Source organism: Arctopsyche grandis, chromosome 13 (assembly GCF_051622035.1).
Source record: "Arctopsyche grandis isolate Sample6627 chromosome 13, ASM5162203v2, whole genome shotgun sequence".
NCBI classification, from domain to species: domain Eukaryota; kingdom Metazoa; phylum Arthropoda; class Insecta; order Trichoptera; family Hydropsychidae; genus Arctopsyche; species Arctopsyche grandis.
The window spans coordinates 24,909,842-24,928,712 of record NC_135367.1 but is presented as its reverse complement, the minus strand read 5'-3'; the positions used below and the strand labels follow the sequence as shown (position 1 = coordinate 24,928,712).

General features: G+C 30.7%; 1 protein-coding gene across 1 annotated transcript in view; it reads right to left on the bottom strand.

Moving 5' to 3' along the window:
* Positions 1-2,805: 2,805 nt before the first annotated feature.
* The window catches only part of pxb (putative Hedgehog signaling attenuator pxb), a 196,904-nt gene continuing 180,838 nt past the window's right edge, over positions 2,806-18,871 (bottom strand). The window contains exons 5-7 of the mRNA XM_077445025.1: positions 6,896-7,034; positions 2,931-3,441; positions 2,806-2,897 (exon numbers count right to left, since the gene is read on the bottom strand). Of these exons, the coding sequence (XP_077301151.1) occupies positions 2,806-2,897; positions 2,931-3,441; positions 6,896-7,034 (742 nt within the window). The remainder of the gene's footprint in view (positions 2,898-2,930; positions 3,442-6,895; positions 7,035-18,871) is intronic.

Here is an 18,871-nt window from a genome sequence, read left to right as displayed (position 1 = left end):
AATTCTACAGGATTTATTTTACTTTATCTATAAATATGTATAAGAAATATTATGTTCAGAAGATGCTTCGGACCTTAAGGTTTTAACTGATTTTTTGTAAACCTGTATCGATCCCTGTTTGCGTTTATTTGGTATTTTAGAAATTGTTTTACACATTTTGATAATAACATGAACACAATTAATGTATAATTTTCGTGTAGAATTGTAGTGATGATATGATCATATTAAGTGAAGTAAAGGGGTAAAAGGGATATAAGGGGTAAAAATCAATTAAAAACATAATAAGCATGTTTGTTTTTAGAAAAAACTTTATTTGTGATCGAGTGCGAATAACTCTCTTGCACAACCATTTCCATTAGTTTTCCAAAACTCCTAAGTAGGGGAGGGGGAGAGCATTTTCTTCTCATAAATTAAATATGTATATGTACATGATTGCTTACAGTTACAAAATTTACACAGCATACATAAAAAAAAGAAATACTATACATGTGATGCAGAAATGGCAGAAGTGATGCGCGAATTCGAACAGCAAAATCTTTCGATATTCACGATAAAAAGGAAAAAAAAAAACTATATCCACTCGTGCAAATCATTTGCGATACAGTGTATGTATGTGGAATGTGCTTGCATTGAAATTTTCATATAAAATATGTACTTATATAAAATTAAATAGATATACAGCATGTTTGTGCCAAATCGCATAGTATTGTGATACTTGAAATATATAGATAGATACAACATGTGAATAATATTACATATTTCAAGTATGTGACAATTTACAAATTCATTTAAAATAAATATTTACAATAATATAAACACAACAATTTACAAAGAAAAATATTTTACTTTTGAATAAATAATCATAGAAAATAATGACTATTTAGGAAGACTCTGAAGCGAGTGCGTGATTATTCGATTTGAACGTGGAAAGATATGATTACAATCGTTTGTTTCGAGTTAGAAATAAGTACCTAATATAGTAATTGTTTTCATTTTTATTTTATTTATTTATTTATAATGCTTTCGACGTAAACTTGAGCTAATAACTTGCAAAATATTTGTAATTTTGTTATACGTAATGATAAATTTAATAATTATAATAGCGCGGATTGTCTTAATTTTTCATTGAATGTTTGTTTCTTATTGCATTTTCGTGTTTTGTTTAACGATTCACTGAAAATTCTTTACAGATACGCCTTATCTAGACCCTGTAGTCGGAAATCCTAGGTTTGTGCGAGAAAACTGTATTATTTTTTTGTGTATTAGTCTTTCATTTTCCAGTATTAAATAATATTGGTTACAATTTTTTTAAAAAAAAAAAAAATGATTCACGATTTTCGTTTCACAGCACATATACTTTTAGATCTTCTTTTCTTCATTTTTATTTTATTACTTGTTCATGTCCTTATTGAATAACGTTTTAATTATATGTATATTTATATATTAATTTAATTAAATGTCTGTTAAATATTTATAAATTTACAAACACTTCACTTTGCGCTTGTAAATGCACCTCACCGAGCAACGACAAAGTCCTTTTAATAATTATACTTTTATTTATTTAAGCATTTATTATTTTGGATAGTTAATGACGTTTTTGTTTAGTAGACACAGACACTGAGATTTTTCAATTCGGAATAGTGATCGAAAATGGTAATATATTTCATATAATATGTATTTACAAATTCGACTACGATATGATTGCACATACATAATATGTATTAATTGAAAATATCACAATAGTAAATTGTTCAAAATGATGATTCTTACACTTGTAAAGGATATATGATGTCATATTTTACAGAATACTAAAAAAATATTAAACAGAGTTGATATGAAATGGAAGAAATATATTTATATGTAACCTGTCGTTAAGTTTTACTTATGGATTGAGTGTTTTTGGATCATAATATCATATATAATATTCACGTCAAAATATACAGACTGATTCATAAATTATGATTGACATATAAGGACAATTTAAAGAGATTTTAATAGACTGTATGCCCTTATTACAGTCACATTCACATTCATTACGGATAAAAAAATAGTATAGGTGAAATTCATTTGTAACTAAATAAATAATAATATTATGCGTATGTATTTTACTATAGATTTGAAGTGAGCTATTAAAAAAAAAACGACACTAACAATCGAATTGTTATTGTAAACGAAAAATTATGAGTTAAGTCCATTTTATCAAGATTTTCTGTAGCCAGAGTGGAAAAAGTTAAGAAATCCTTTGATTCGCACGGAATAAATTACAATTAGTTTCAGTTTGAAAAATTCACAGAACAAGGGCAAAATAACACAGAGTGGCAAGTGGCACGTGGTTTTTTTTAGATACTTTTAAACATATTCATGGCACACAGTCTCGAAAATCACCCCCTTGAGTGTTTTCGGTGTTATTTTGTCCTTGTATTGATATAAGATTGACAGTGATTGATAACGTTTTATCTCATATTTGAAGAAATGTGGGAGAAACTTGTCGAAATAATAAGATCGTACGAATTAACAGTGAACTGGGAACGCCCTTTTTTGACTCGAAGCCAAGACCGCGTGCCGTGCCGTTCATCTCTATGTGTTTTTGCCCTAACAGATTCACGATTCTGATTTTCACATCATAGAGATTTTAGATTCAGCCTTCGAATCAGCCGGTATATTGATTTGAAACTGAAATTTATCTGAAATATTCTATTTATTGCATTCTGTTATATGACTCAGCATGATAATCTCATCATCTCAGTGTCTGTTATGATTGATAGGAGTGACTTTGTCGGTGCGCGGCGAGGTGCGAGCGCGCCTCTAGGAAAAGTTGAGGTCCCGTCTATTCCTGGAACTGGCGCGAGTGGTATTGCTATATCCCGAATCGGAGCCAAGAGAGTCCCTGCTACACGCTGTGGCATTGGTCGTGGGAGCACAAGGTCCACAAGGACCACAAGGAGCATAAGCAGCCGTTGCACACGGCACGTATGGAGGAGCACAGGGTGCACAAGGCACGCAGCCTCCACGCCTCTGAGGACCACCCCAAGCCCCTCCTCGAGCAGCAGCTGCATGACCCACAGTACCCACATTTGGATACAACCTAAGCAGGGCATCGAGGAGGAGACCCTCATGGAACTGGGCGTGGTGGGCGTGCCTGGGTGCTCGTCTCGCCGTCCCTGTGCCTCCTCTCCTCCTCTCCCTGTGGATGGTCGAGATGCAAGGAGCTGGTGGCAACTCTCCTGCCAGGCTCAGTTCGTCTCCTGCAAAGTCTCCATCGCTGTCTGCTGAGTCTAGGGGTGGTGGTGCTGGTAGCTCTTCGTAAACTGGTTCGTGCTCCAACTGGTGGTCTCGAGGACGATATGGTTCAGGTCCTGGAGAAGCGCGTAGAAACAGAGGTGGACTGCGCGATACGGGATATCCACTCGGGAAGTGCGTGCCTAGTTTCACATCCAGCATCTGAAACATTTAAAATGTTTTGTTTAGTTTAAATATGACAAATTTACTTTTAACTAATATTCTTTCCCGGTCTACCAACTCGCAGTAACTCAAGACTCGTTTACTCAACTTTTGATCTGCTCAACCCTTTGGATGCTGACTAACGCCGATCGGCGTTTAGCTGACAAAGCGTTGTACATTTTGCATGTACAAAGTAAATAAGTATACAACCTGCTAAAGCATTGAAAAAAAATGCATTGAACATGGGTCTTGTAATCCGTGTCAACGTTTATAAAGACTGGTATATACCGGAATATCTGAATTTATAACCATAGCCGAATTTCTCGATAGAAATTCCTAACTGCTGAGTATTTTAGATTGTGGCTTGGAATTTTGATTGTGAGCATTACATTTGAACAACAATGAAGAAGATGGAACTACTTTTGGAAAAATACATTCATTAATAGACTTCTAGAAGATATATTAGAGAGTCTAAACACACCTTTACAAAACTCGAAATCTTCGGCGGTAGTTATCTAGGGTAGTGGTCTAAGGTTTTTTTGGATTAGCTTCAATTTTTATTTCTATTGGATTTCTTAATAATTCTAGTTATGAAATTTTGGCGAAATTTTCAGTTCAATAGAAAAGACGTCAGCACTCAAAGGGTTAAACAGGAGTTTGTATTTTGTATATACGAATGTTTTGTGTATACATGTACATAATATGTAATATCTTTAATATACGAGACATGTTGTGATCATTCATACATTTTAAGCTATTAACACACCTTTAAAATATTAAAATAAAAATATATTTTTTTAATAGTTAATGTTTATCTCGAATAATAAGTATGTGAAATATTTTTGTAAACGTGTTTTAAATATTATATATAAAAATTCAACGACGAAAAAGTTTGGAAAACGAGTCTTGAGATATTGAAAGTTGGTGGAATAAGGTAGACCCATTTTTTCCTTCTAAAGCTGATGCACTGTAGCAAGTGGCAAAGATTAGATAGAGACGGAATCTTAAGAGGATTGTTTCCGATTGTGTAATACTCTGTCGGACTAATTATCTGTTATAAGTGCTGTTCGACTATATACATATGTATGTACGTATAAATGGGAGATTTATTTTCGCAATTAGTTCAAATACTTGTTTGGAGACTAATATCGATAAACTGGTAGGTAGTAGGATATATGTATGCACATATGTACATATGTATAAGGACCCAAAATCAACAAGATGTCTATATTCTTGAGGTACATACATATGTATGTACATAGATACATACATATAGACACAGATTAACTAAGCGCACTTTGCTTTAGATAGTTTTTAGTTTGAATAGTTATCTATAAAATGTATTATAAACATTTATATGATTTGTTAATAGGTATTTGACCTTTTTCTGTATCCATTAACATTAAAATATAAAAAAGTTCTACCTTTACTAATATATGAGTAGGAATAAGAATGTATTGTGAGTATAATATTTTAACAATAAATGGCATTTAAAAATCAAAATTAAACGACTTAAAAATATATAAAATGATATATCAAAATTATATTTGTCAAGGTTTAATAAAAAAATCTTTGTTGTCATTATTGTTGAAAATGATTTTAAATATTTGTTGATGATAATGATTTTTGTTGGTTGGTTCTCGTTTACGAGATATGAGCGTTTAAAAAAATGCGCAATTTTTACAGTTTTTTGGCTTTTGCGGTATTTAACTCAAAATCTAGTACTGTTCTGTTCAAAATAAATGAGTATTGAAATCAATAGTCCGATGTTTTTCCTATTGATAGTGATATTTCATTGTTTTAAAATACTTATAATTAATTATCTAGCGAATTTTAAAAGTCAAAAATATATATTTTTTTGCGTTTATTTGGCCAGTTTTTTTATTTCACCACGTTTATAAGGATTGGTTTTCTATCTCAATATTTTTATTATTATATTAGTCTCCGCTCTGATAACTCAAAAACGTGTATGATGCAAATTAATTACATACAAACAATTACAGTAGCGTGCACGAAACGGCTTAGATGACAGCGTATAAAGTTCGTTGTATTACAGCTTGACGATTTGACGACCGATAAATCCCCGTTATTTAGGCAATAAATTATAATAAATGTGAGCATTGTTGTGCGAAATTCTCACAATCGCCATTGTTCGATTGTTAACCCTTTTCACACCTTTCCGAATGTATAGTAGCGTTTACGGCGCGCTCCAGTTCATTATGACATTACGAGTGTTCGGCCATTGTTCGACGAACACGCGTATTGGACAACAAACGATACCCGAATCATACCAGATCACGGTATGATTCCGGACCATACAGTGGTAAACGATATCAAACTGTCGACCTGGATGATGAGATGATTCTAGGGAAATATCCTCACTATTGTGCCGATCTTATGATGAAAACGGGAGCAAAGGACACTGCTTTGTGTGTGCAAAGTCAGGTCACACATTTCGACCCATGATTTTATTCAATAAATTGATTATTATGAATCATGACTGGATTGTAATCGAGAGATAATATAATGCAGTTAATATTATTGCTATTTAATTTTTTTTATAAATAAAATGAAGATGTATAAATAAGGTTAAAAACAGAATTACGTCTTCGGTAGTATGACACGAAAAAGAATCTCCTTAAAAATTGATATTAACAATTCACTTTTTTTGCGATAATACTTTTAATGAATTTTTAAATGGAGCACGAATACTATTTTTTTGATAATAATAATGATTGATCTGGTGTATTATATATGTAGTCAGACTGTATTGAATTGTGACAAAGTTATGCAAAAAATGTGTAAAATCTTGTATGACGTAAATGACCGTAATAAAAGAAACAATTTTTAATTTCAATGATGCTAATAAATAAATAAAACAAGACAATGGTTACAAAGATGAAATAAATATTTGTAAAATAAAAATTGTGCAATTTTCATTTGTGAAAGAAATCATTGGTAATGTGTAATTATTTATGTGTTAAAACACAGCGAGTGATTTTTTCGGTAGATTTTATTGAATACATTGATGATTATTAAATATATTAGAATTTGAATCAAATGGAAACGTAATATGATTTTGAAAGTGTTTACATTATTTTTTTTTTAAATATAAATGTATAGATATAATAAAGATTCAAACTATGCATGTTTTATTTTGAATATTTATCTTTGTATGTAGTTCACATGATTTTTTATTTTACTTTGGCTTATTTTTTTGACGGCAATCGATACTTTTAACGCGCACAGATAAGCTAGAAGCATTTTATTATGATAAAATGCTCTCACTGAAAATTAATGCATGTGCATATCATACCTACATATATACCTACATACATATGTACATATATTTTACCATTGAAGAATTTACATACGAATAAGAAGACCAATGTCGGAATTGTTTAATATACATATGTATAGGTAAATAAAAAAAAGATAGATTATAGATAATTACCTCTAGTTGAGAATCAGGTGCTCTGTGGGATAAGTCAGCCAAATCAGCCAAATCTTCGTAAAGAGCTGCAGGAGGTGGCGGAGCTCTTGCTCCAGCCGTGCTCTTACAGGGGAATAAATTGGCCACTTTTCTCTTATGTCTGAAAAAACAATTAAAAAAGCATAAATATGTGGATAAAATTGCTAAGAGAGGCATAAAAAAAATAACTGAAAGGATCTTTCATGATGGGCGAGAGAATGTCGAAAATTATCATCAAATTACTTCAATTAAGCTTTATTCACCATCGGTTGTATATTTCTGTTAAAACCGGTTAGAATAAGGACTCTTCAGAGGTTGAAATTTTTAAGATAGAGATGATCCTTTGTATAAAAAAAAAAATATTTAAAAAATATGTTGGAAATTTTCTATTGAATCGAATTCTCTCAAACATGAAATTCTGTATATTTTTTCTCTCAAATTAGATTCGAGTGGTTGGTTTGAAGTTCAGTCCTGGTTTCTCATAGTCGTTTTTGCCCCAGGGCGACTTTTGTAAATGGTTTTTCATGCGTGAATGAGGTGAGGATTTTTTCAATAAAACTCTCAATGATGAGTGTTTCGTCCGTCGAGATTTTACCTGAGATATTTGGATTAGAATTATTTTGACGAGAGGATCGTTTCTACGAGCCGTAATTGTCTCAATACCAAGTATTACATATTTCAAAAGCTCATATGAAATTTATTGAACTAATTTTATATATTATTATTATTATTTATTATTATTAGACTTATTTATTATTATTTATTTATTATAATTATTATTATTATTATTTATTATTATTATTATTTATTATCAGTAATATTTATATATTTACTTATGTATTTATTTATTTATTTTTTGTTAACTATTTTTCAATACTTTTTTTTTTTTTTTTTTTATTATCTATATATTATTTATATGGGCGTTGGGGATGGCACTATTCTCCTCATCGTCTGGAATAAAAAACTATTATTATTATTATTATTATTATATTTGGGAAAATATGTAGATTGTAGATGTAGATGTAAATATTACATTCCAAAAAAATTCAATAAATTATTTACGGGCTTGTAAAATTTGGTTGTATCATACAATAGTGATATCAATATACTGCTGTTTATGAATATTACCAAATCTGCATATGAATGTATATTTTACAGTCGAAGTGAATTTTCAGTTGTAATATATTCTAAATTATTTTATTTATTTTTAATTATATCAGTAAAAGCGCAAATATACGGCAGTTGTAATATGACAGTCGAGTCTTTACAGCTCTGATGTTCTTACGAATGCTTTAAAATTCAATAATGCATTAATATTTGCTAGATATTACGAATAAAGGTTATGAGTACTGTATTTTGATAACTCTAAGAATGTGTGCAAAACAAAAATGTGACTTTCCAACTCAATTTACTAGTCGAGTCACATTTTCCCGAAAATCCAACCTATCCATCTAACCTGGTACAAACTTAAAGTTGAACTGTATTTTCAGTTGTAATAAATTTTGACCAGTTGGAATGTAATTCGCCATATGAATCAACTTACGTGGATTAGACGGCATATATTCCAACTAGTCAAATATATTACAACTGAAAATACACTTCAACAATAACAGTAGTTGGTATCAGGTTAGATGGAATATATTCCAACAAATAAAAATATATTACAATTGGAAGATACACTTCAACCGTAACATATATACGAAATATCAATACATGAAATATTTTAATCGAAAGGAAACTGGACTGATTTTTCTAAATATTCGTAGTAATATACCGAATCCTACCATTCTGAAACTTTGTATTGGTCAATCAAATGCTTATAGCTAGTTGTACTTTTTTATGAGTTCATGTTGTAAAAAAAACATTTATGAATATTTGAAAGGAGTCGTCATGTACATAATCATATATGCACATACATATGTTTATTTATTTATTTTAAGAAATAGCTCAATAGCTAATTTATAACAATAATAATGTATTATATTATAATAATGTGTCAGATGATATTATTATTGCGTATATTAAATTTAGATTTTATACATATGTATTTTGATTTCAAAGTGCTTTTTTATTATTACTAAATTATGTTCACAATACATCTTATATCTATTTTAATAGCCACTGATCTGTTTCTATTTTACAATTTTAATTTAATTTTGTTAGTAATCATAGTATTATATTAGTCTAATGTATGTACAGCATAATAGGAAAAGAGCTCAAAAACCTATTTACAATTATACATACCTACATATGTATGTATGAGCTTATAGTGAAGCGTATACAGAATAGATTATACATATATATGTACGTATATACATATGTAGATATTATATGTAGCTATGCATGTATATATGTACGTATATGTTGTATTTCGGTAACGAGTGGGTTTAAGGATTTCGTGCAGCTAATTGGACATATTTAGCAGCTGCCATTTTTTTTCTGAACACCCAACAGATTTATAGGAGAATATATATTGTTTTTTGATTGGCTACTGCTTCCGTTGCAAAGACCAATGAGAACGTGTTTAGTAACCGTGACGATAAAGCAGATGTTTCATTGCCGGTTAAAAAACTCACATATGTGTGGGAAGTAGGTTGTAAACTTTTTATGCGCACTTCAAATTGTGTAACCCGTCCGAGAGAACGTCATATTTTCCCGTCAAATTCGAATTATCGTATCTAAAGCTTCCAAGTGGACCATACATACGCCACAATGACGGAAATGATAGGATAAATGTTACACGAGACGGATGAGGGTGTGAAATAATTCGCCGTTGAATGGAATAGAGGATTTTTTTTCGTTATCCTTTTATCTATTGTTGTACTGGCCCATTGGAACTATTGAAGGTTCGTCGTTTTGGCGTCAATTATGTACCATTTGCTGTCGGTCAGATCGTCTTGATCCCCTCTATCCTGTGGCTCGTTTGATAATACATGACAATAGAAGGACTCTCCACAATGCCTCCGCCGAGATATTGTTCCAGAGCCTGTCCTGGCGAAGGGTTAAACCGCCCAAAGGGCAAAACGTTAGCCGAAACCGCATACAGTTATCTAATGCTGACAGTGAGCGTGTTGATTGCGATTCGTATAATAAAATAATAATCGATACGACGGATTGGCCAATTGAAAATATTCTTTTTGTATCTGATGGAATATGGTTTTAGTGTTGTTGTACGGCTATAGAAATCGGATGTATTCGAACAATGGAATTTATAGCCCCTTTCAGATATACGAGTGTGTTAGACGAACGGGTCAGCACACAACCTTTTGTTGGTTTGAAAAGTTTGACAAAGAGTTGACAGCGTAAATGCACTTCAAATCCAACAAAGAGTTGATAGAAATTGTTGTGGTCAGATCAGGATGTTGTTAATGAATTTCTCAGAAATTGCAAATCCGAATATCACAGTGAAAATGCTTTATTGTATTTTAAGTACGTACTATACATATGTTATATATGTATAGTAAGTGGCGTGAAATCATTAAAATGTTCCAAGAAAGTATTTTTTGTTTCATTTAATGCTATCTTTGAACATAATAAATTTTGAGATGTGTATTCAACTTCATTTAAAAGGACAATGCATTTTATCAACAATCAAAGTGAATGAGATTTTGTACGTTATTAAATTTGATAAACATTAATTTGGGCAAGAAGTAATTATCAAAATTTGTTTGATTTGATCACTGATTTTCTTTTATTTTTAATGATATTTTAATTAAATTGGATGCTTGCATAATATGTCAATAATTTCTAGGTAATTACAATGCAATAAGTCATGCATCTATCGGATCAAATTATATTGTTTCCGAAAACCAATGGCATCACAAATAAATAAATAATAAATAAACACAGAAAGATCAGCATACATACAAACTAGTGTCATTATCGCTGTTGATAACAAATATTAAACACACACACATACATAAATGGTTATTTTTGGAGATTTTTCATATATTGTAGCGATATGACTAAAATATGGAAAAAATGACAATCGATTGGTTGCATATGGAAGTACATATTTCGATGCGAAACTTTTCTGTGGTAATGCGATTACCGTTTCATCTGTGTGAGAATAGAAATCGGATATGCCAGATGTTGGGGATGTGAAATAATATTATTAAAAATAAAAAGGGTTTTCTGGGAAAGGAATCGAACAGTAATCCGATTACATGTAACGGGGATAACCGTGTGTGCGAATCTCAAATCACATATACTTATCTATGTTATCTTTTCAAATGAAATGAGGGTAAGGTCGCTGCACGGTCAATTCTACATAATATACATACATATGTTATAATATATTGTGCATAGTATATTTTGCAATCATCCATTGTCAAATGCAGTTATGGAAATGATTGATGGTTATAAGCGAAATTTTGTATGAATAAGTTGACTGTTTTATTTTTATCATATTCTTGAAATTTTGTATACGTGTACATATAAATGTGTACTTTGAAATGAAACGAGAAAGTTCCTCTTATGAGTAGATATCATATCGTATGTGCGAAAAAATGTATTACGTGATATATAAAAATAGTAATCGACAGGCGAGTTGACGTGTAAAATATTTTATATCTACTCATAGTCAATGTTTCAAATATGTATTTATAAAAATACAAAAACTGAAAGACGATTGAAATCGTACACATATTTTTTCGCCGGATTATATTTAAATAATTATAATAAAAACTAATACAGTTACATTCTGTTATTAAAGAAAATTTAAATATTGAAATCTTCAGTATAATGAAAAATTTTCGAGGTTATAAAATTACTTAGCGGCATTTTCGATAAAAATAATCAATTAATCGATATCAAAAAGTTCGTTTTAACGAAGTTCAACAATAATTATAGTTAAATACAAAATGTAATTATAGTTAAATACGAATGTTTACGCTATTTATATTACAAATACTGAGCGAAGCCGGGTAAAACAACTAGTAGTATATACAATTTAAAATAAATCATATGCAAATAAACTTATTTTTAATGGAAGGCAGCTTTTTATTCACAAAATATAGTGGAAAATTTCCGATGTGTTTTCATAAAAAGAAAGGTCACCTTAATGGCATCACCGTACTGATTATTTTTTTTACTACAATCTTCGATTCATTTTGATTGTGAATAAAATAATTTATCTTTTCTCATAATGTGTAATTTTATTATCATGCACATCACGTTCTTATGGGATTTTTGAAGGAATTCCGCCATTTCTGAGAGACAATGAAGGGGTTAACACGCTGAGGGTCTTGTGGGGGCATCAGTTTCCACAAGCAAAGAAAGGTCCATTGTTCCTCAGATGCCCTCAGTTACTAACACCAATATTGTTATAAGGGCATTCAAAACACACACAAATACACATGCGTATATAATAAGTAGTTATTGTTTTGGCATTAATGTGCGAGATGCCGCCTTCAGAGCTCGACTTGGCAGTGTTCGAATCCTGCGATGACTCAGCTTGATCGGCCCCCTATTTCAACAGGGTTGTCAGATCATTTTTTTTACTTTATCTATATATAAAGGATCAACGGCAAAAAAATTGTGAAAGTTAAATATTTTCACTTTGAAATTTCTTTATGGATTTTGAAAAGATAAAGCTGGAGTTAGTCTGAAACCACACTGAAACTTTGTATTGGTAAGTGAAATGCCAACTGTTGTGTTGCAACTTTTTTCTATAAATTTTAATCAATTAAATGTCAGTCAGAAGTGGTACTTTTTCGTATAAATCTCTTGTTTATAATTGTTTTAATATTGTAAATTTTAGAAGCCTAAAAATTTATATATGTACAAACAGAGCCGGCTCAAAGGTACAGCAGACAAGGGGCACTGCGAGGCGCCCTAATTTTTTTTCTTTTTTTGATTATTAAATTGAATAAATAAAAAAAATATTTGGCTTTCTTTGAACTTTTAAAACATTTTATATTCAACTTAATTTTTCTACTCGAAGTAACAATACTGATTGGGAAATATAATTTACGAGGAAAGCAGGAAGTTGACTGTCAAATATCAACGACTGACGAATAAAACTTGTAAAACAACAAACTGTAATTTGGAATTGTATTTTATGGAAAATACTAAAACGTATGTATGTATAATATTATATTTATTTAACATACTTGGGAGAGGACGATAGATCCAATGGGTTGGATTTATACATATTATATCAATTTATATATATTTGTAAATTAAATGAGAAAAAAGTAAAATACATTCAAAATGACAAAATATGTACATATATTAAATATCTTAAAAAATAATATTCGAAAGAAGAAATGTCACTTTATAAATTTTTTAATTCATTGTTCAATGAAAATTAATGTCTTCATTACCGAATTTATTCATAGTTATCCGTATTTTATTTTATTTTATTCACTTTATTTACATAAAAAGTTTTTGCCTTAATATACATATTTTTCTTCAACACAAAACTTTTTTCATGAAATTTATTGTTTAAAAATTTAAGGGGGGGGGGCAAAAACAAACTCCCCAAGGGCGCCATATACCCTCGGGCCGGGTCTGTGTACAAAAATATGTAGTTTATATAATAAGTTCTATAAATATAGTATTTTTACTTTATCTATGTTTTTAACTAGCAGTAGTGATTTTACTCATTAGTGTAGTGATTTTTCATGTTATTACGTCTATCGTATTAAATTCATTTATATACCTATAAATTTTAGACGTAGAGTAAGTAATAAAATAAATTTGGTGCAGGTTCTGTTACAAATAGCAGTATTTTGCTTTTGATCGCGTTATTTCACTATTTTTTGGCCTTTTAAATGCTTTATATCTTCAACAATACAATGATATTACAATATTTATATCGATATCATGTAATAAAAAATAAAACCAACCGAAAGTGGGACTTTCTTTTCTAAGCAAAACAAAAAATATCGTTACCATATGATGTTTTTCATTATATGATTAATTTTTAAACAGTACACAGGATCCACTTAGCGATAGTGCAAAAATCCCATGACAACGAAAGATACACATATTGATCAAATCTGGCGTTATCGCAAACGAGATAAGATTCGAGTCACATGCTGAAAATATTATATGTGTGAGTCACTTTTGCGCAATCAAAATTGTTAGTAATATGATATATTTTTTTACAGAACGAGTTCAATTGGGTACATTGGCGGCTCATCATTGATATTGTAGACGACAAGATTTTTTAATTGTTTTGTTTTTATCTAAATCGATAAGATGTTCGATTTTAGTTTGTTGTATTAGTTTTTTTTTTTAATTATTTTTATATCACAAGTGACAGCCTTGAATGGGGAATGTGCGAAGGTGGGTGTGTATAACAAAGACTAGCATATTCTATTCGCGCTTAGCTAGGGAAAGGGGAGTGATTAATCAACCACCCTGTAGCGGAATGCTCGGAAGACTTACGTCTCTTCTGATTTCTGCTTCCATTTATACGCTGAAGATCGATTTCGTTTTGGAAAGTCATCGAAGGAACCGCATATCATATAAAACGAATTTGAATACAAAAGCTTTGTGATTATAATGAGTTTGAAACGCTTTCTTATTATTATAATACACGTATAAATAAATAATAAGAGTTAGTAGTATAATGGAAACACAATGAAATGTCTATTTGTAGACTCGTTTCTTGTACCTTCATAATAAACGCATTAGTATCGAACTTTGCAGAATTTACACATATCACTTATACATATGGACAGGTATCATTACACTGTTCGACAAATGACGACTTTATTTTTGGTTCAGAGACGAGATATGACTTTTCTTATAGATCTATGCCCAGTGAATACGAATCTGGTAATGAAAAATGTTGATTGGCTCGAGATTCAGAGATATATATACATACATATGTGCTTTTTAAATCGCGCGATTTTTCTATATCTTGGTGTTGTTCGGTCGATGTCTCAAAATATGTCAATTTCCTGTTTAAAATGAATATTAGAATCTATAGTCGGGTATTTTATCTTTTATTTGTAGTACTTTTCAGCTTTTAAATCTCTCTAAGTAGTCGTCCAGTTTAAATCAAAAGGCAAAAAAACGTATTTTCACTTTGGATTTTTTCTCACTGTTAATACTATTTTATATTGAGTATTTTCTATTGAAACATGTTTATTGGGATAGTGTTCTAGCCACACTATTTTTTGTTTTTGTTTAAAAGGGTTAATTGGAAGTGTGCTGAATTTTAAATCGGTAAAATTGCGAGATTAAAACTCGTATTATTATTTACTCGTATTTACACGAATCTGAATTTAATTAATAGGGATAATATATTAAATTGTCTTTATATGAGAATTAAATAAAATTCCACTTAAAAAAATCATATTTCGGCTATTCTTGTGGATTAATAACAAAAATTTGTTTATTTTACCGAGGTACGCCAGTTATCAATAGATCAAACATCAAAAGCAATCCAATGCTCAAATACGTTATGTATATACATATGTATACATTTGTATGTACTTATTAGTCCTACTAAATATATGTAAAGACTTGCGCATTCCTTCATTTTGCAAATCTACACCTTTTTAATTTAGATTTAACAAATTTGGTACTCTTAACATGGACATACAGTATTGCAGTAGACTTTTTCCCTACATTAACGTCTACTGCCTTTGTATATAAAGATAAATTTTTGTTCTGCTTATACGAATTTACAATTTTTAATGTATAACCACCGAATTTGGTGTTTAATATTTACTATTGTATCTCATAATACTTTAGCTTGGACCGTGTAACATGAATTTTTCTGAAAAAGTTTTAGTTTTATCGATTTTTCGACTTTGATTCATTCGAGCAATAACAGGAAAGTCAGCTGTATTATTATCTATTAATATTAAATCTATTTGAGGCAATTTAAAAAAAATGTAATTTGATAAATTGATATGAGAAAAATGCTCTCTATGATAAACTTCATGGCGTATGAGATTTGTATCAATTGTTTACAAATAATTTACTCATAATTTGTAGATATAAAAAATATGAATTTGAATAGTTTATCCAAAAGAGCTTGGAGTGATAGTCAATTGGACTGAAATAACCATTAGAATAATTCTTAGACAATTGAGCCCATTGAGAATATTTGAAAGTGGCGGAAGTCCAATCTTTAGTTCCAAAAACAATATTTCGTTTGACTTAAATCACAAATTGATATCACATATTTTAATTCGACATGTCCAGAATCTCGGAAAAGCAGAATAAATGTATTACAGGCCACCAGTATTTTTAAATATTGTTAAACGCAATTGAATATTTAATTTTTTGCTAGATATTTATGGAAATGAAGAACAGTGGACTTGTTTTCAAATATAACGGTTCAATTATATAATATGTATGTACATGTATACATACAATGCCAAGGTACTTCAAAACAGCTTCTCGTTAAATAAATATTTTATATTATAATCGAGAGCAAAATATTGAAGTGTTCATAGAAAATACGGTCTGCCATTAACATTTATCTTGTTGATGTTGATAGCGCGAGCTTTTGCCTTATCTGATAAGCTTATCAGGCCTTATATGAATAAACATTTGACATAAGTATTTAGATCAAATGAGTGACTCTAGGAGTGTCGGAGTCAAACTGTTTTTTCGCTCGCAAAAAATAATTTTATGGCGAAGAAAATATTAAAAAATATAGAGAGACATCTTGTACAAATCGACTAAATACATGGCTTTTGTAGAGTACGGTTAGCGCTTTAGCCGCAGACAATTCCAGATGAAAAGGGTCATTCAAAAGGATAAAAAGTAATCGCAACTGACAGACATATCCCCAACTCATCGTTGACATAATGGCGAGCAAACCCACTCAAAGGTTCCCACCTGAACGAGGTATTATTGTACACACTTCAAATCGTATGAGAGACTTCCTCATATCAATACAACTGAATAGTTTTTCAAAGACTCAATAACCGTCTGATTGATTCGAACTTGGCCTATTTACGTGGACAGATTTCGATTTGAAATAAGCCGAATTTACTTGCGGTTTCAGTTAACTCAGTTATACTGCAGTGGTTGTGTTTTTCCTCTAAGAGGGGTGTATTTTTTGACCTTTCTCTATGATTTCGTAGATCGTAAAAATAATAGCTTCGCCGGGGGTGTCTTTAAGGGCTGGAAGTAAAGGAAGCGAGATAATCCACTTTATTGTGGCATTTAAGCGCTCTCAGATACGGATAATCCCATAAAAACCGCAATTCGTCCGCTCGGCGACACAAAGACAAGACAAATACGACGTACCGATACCGTATTTTCTTTTTTCGGTTAAAAAAGGGGATGAAAATATCATGAGTGCTGAAGAAGTATCGTATATGGCATACATATATTCTCGAGGTAATTTTCTCAGTGGTCGAAAAATGGCGTGTGAAAGGAAAATCGTTCGGAAAAAGGGAAGTTTCCGAACGGTGCAAAAAATTTCGGAACCTTCCGCTATTCGCGGGTGATATAAATTGGAACGTATCGCCGAATTTAATATGTGGATCTATTCAATATCCTTTATGATTAATGATCCGTATATATTACATGTTCATTAACAATAATGCGTATGTAATTACATAAATTTGTATATTTGAGATATCACACGAATTCCAAAAAATATGAGATAAAATTCTAGTCGTATTGTTTTGACTAGATAATCATTTTTATTATTGCTATATATTTAATATATATATATATATATATATATATATATATATATATATATATATATATATATATATATATATATATATATATATTAATCTAAATATCCTGTCTGAAGGTATTTGCTTTTTTTCATGGAAAATCGGAATTACAGGATAGCTTAAACATCTTCAAATTACTGCCTTTAATATTGTTATACGAAATTAAAATACCAAAGACGACCTTGTGTAAGAATACTTATATAGTATTCGAGATACTTCACAGTTTCAATATCAAAATTTGAAAAAATATATATATATGTACATACATATATGTATATATAGAAGGAAAGTTTAAATGTATGTCGTCGAAAAACGATACTTTTAAGGTGACCATAATTCAAAGATTTGGAGTCTATTTTTAGACAGATTCTAGTTATACTTATTTGTCGCTGTCTTTTAAATACTCTAAATATATGTATATTATTAGGTAACGAACAAGTCATAATAATCACAATACGTTTTATGATTTTTTATATGGTTGTAATATGTATGTTGTATGTGAAGTTAGAAATAAAATTAACATGCATATTTTTTTCTTATAATATCTCTCGTAGGGTCTGCCTGGAAACAGAAATCCTAGAATAGACCATCTGAAAACAAATTTGTCCACTTTTATTTGTTTACAGTCAAATCATAGTCGATGCAGATTGTTTTGACCCTTATATAAATATTTGGCTCACTTCAGTCCCTTCAAGAGACAGTTTGGGTAATTGGATAGGGCATTAGTCCAACTTAGAAAGGCATCCAAGCCATTAAACATTCGTCGGTTTTGCCGACGTTACTTAGCCACCCTTAAGTAAATTAACGTGGTAATGTGACACCTGCTAGGAAGGAATTCAACCCTCCTTCCTCAAGGTAAGTTTTAAACCTACTGTATTTTACTACTATATAAGTTCTAAACCTACTATATAAGTTTTTAAGAACATACAGATATAAACTTGTTGTACTCGTCGTAAAATTTTACAACGATGTATTTAAAATATGGATATCTCATATGAGTGTGTGTTTTATAACAAGTGTAGGGTCAAATTTGGGTTGCTTTCAGTATTAAAGTAGGCTAGGAAAAGTGTAACAAAACCGTCCGCGTCAGAGTCGATGTTAATGTGCGGCTTTCAACCCTCGATTTAATAAATATTCAAGGAAATTCGGCGCAGCCTCTCATTTGCATCGAAAGAAAATTCGGTCGAGCCGTTGCGTTCATAAAGCGAAACCTCGAAATGAAAATGTTGCGGCTAAGAGTAGGCGGCACCGAAACGGTTAACATTCCAGTTAAAGTTCACGCCGAGAAAAT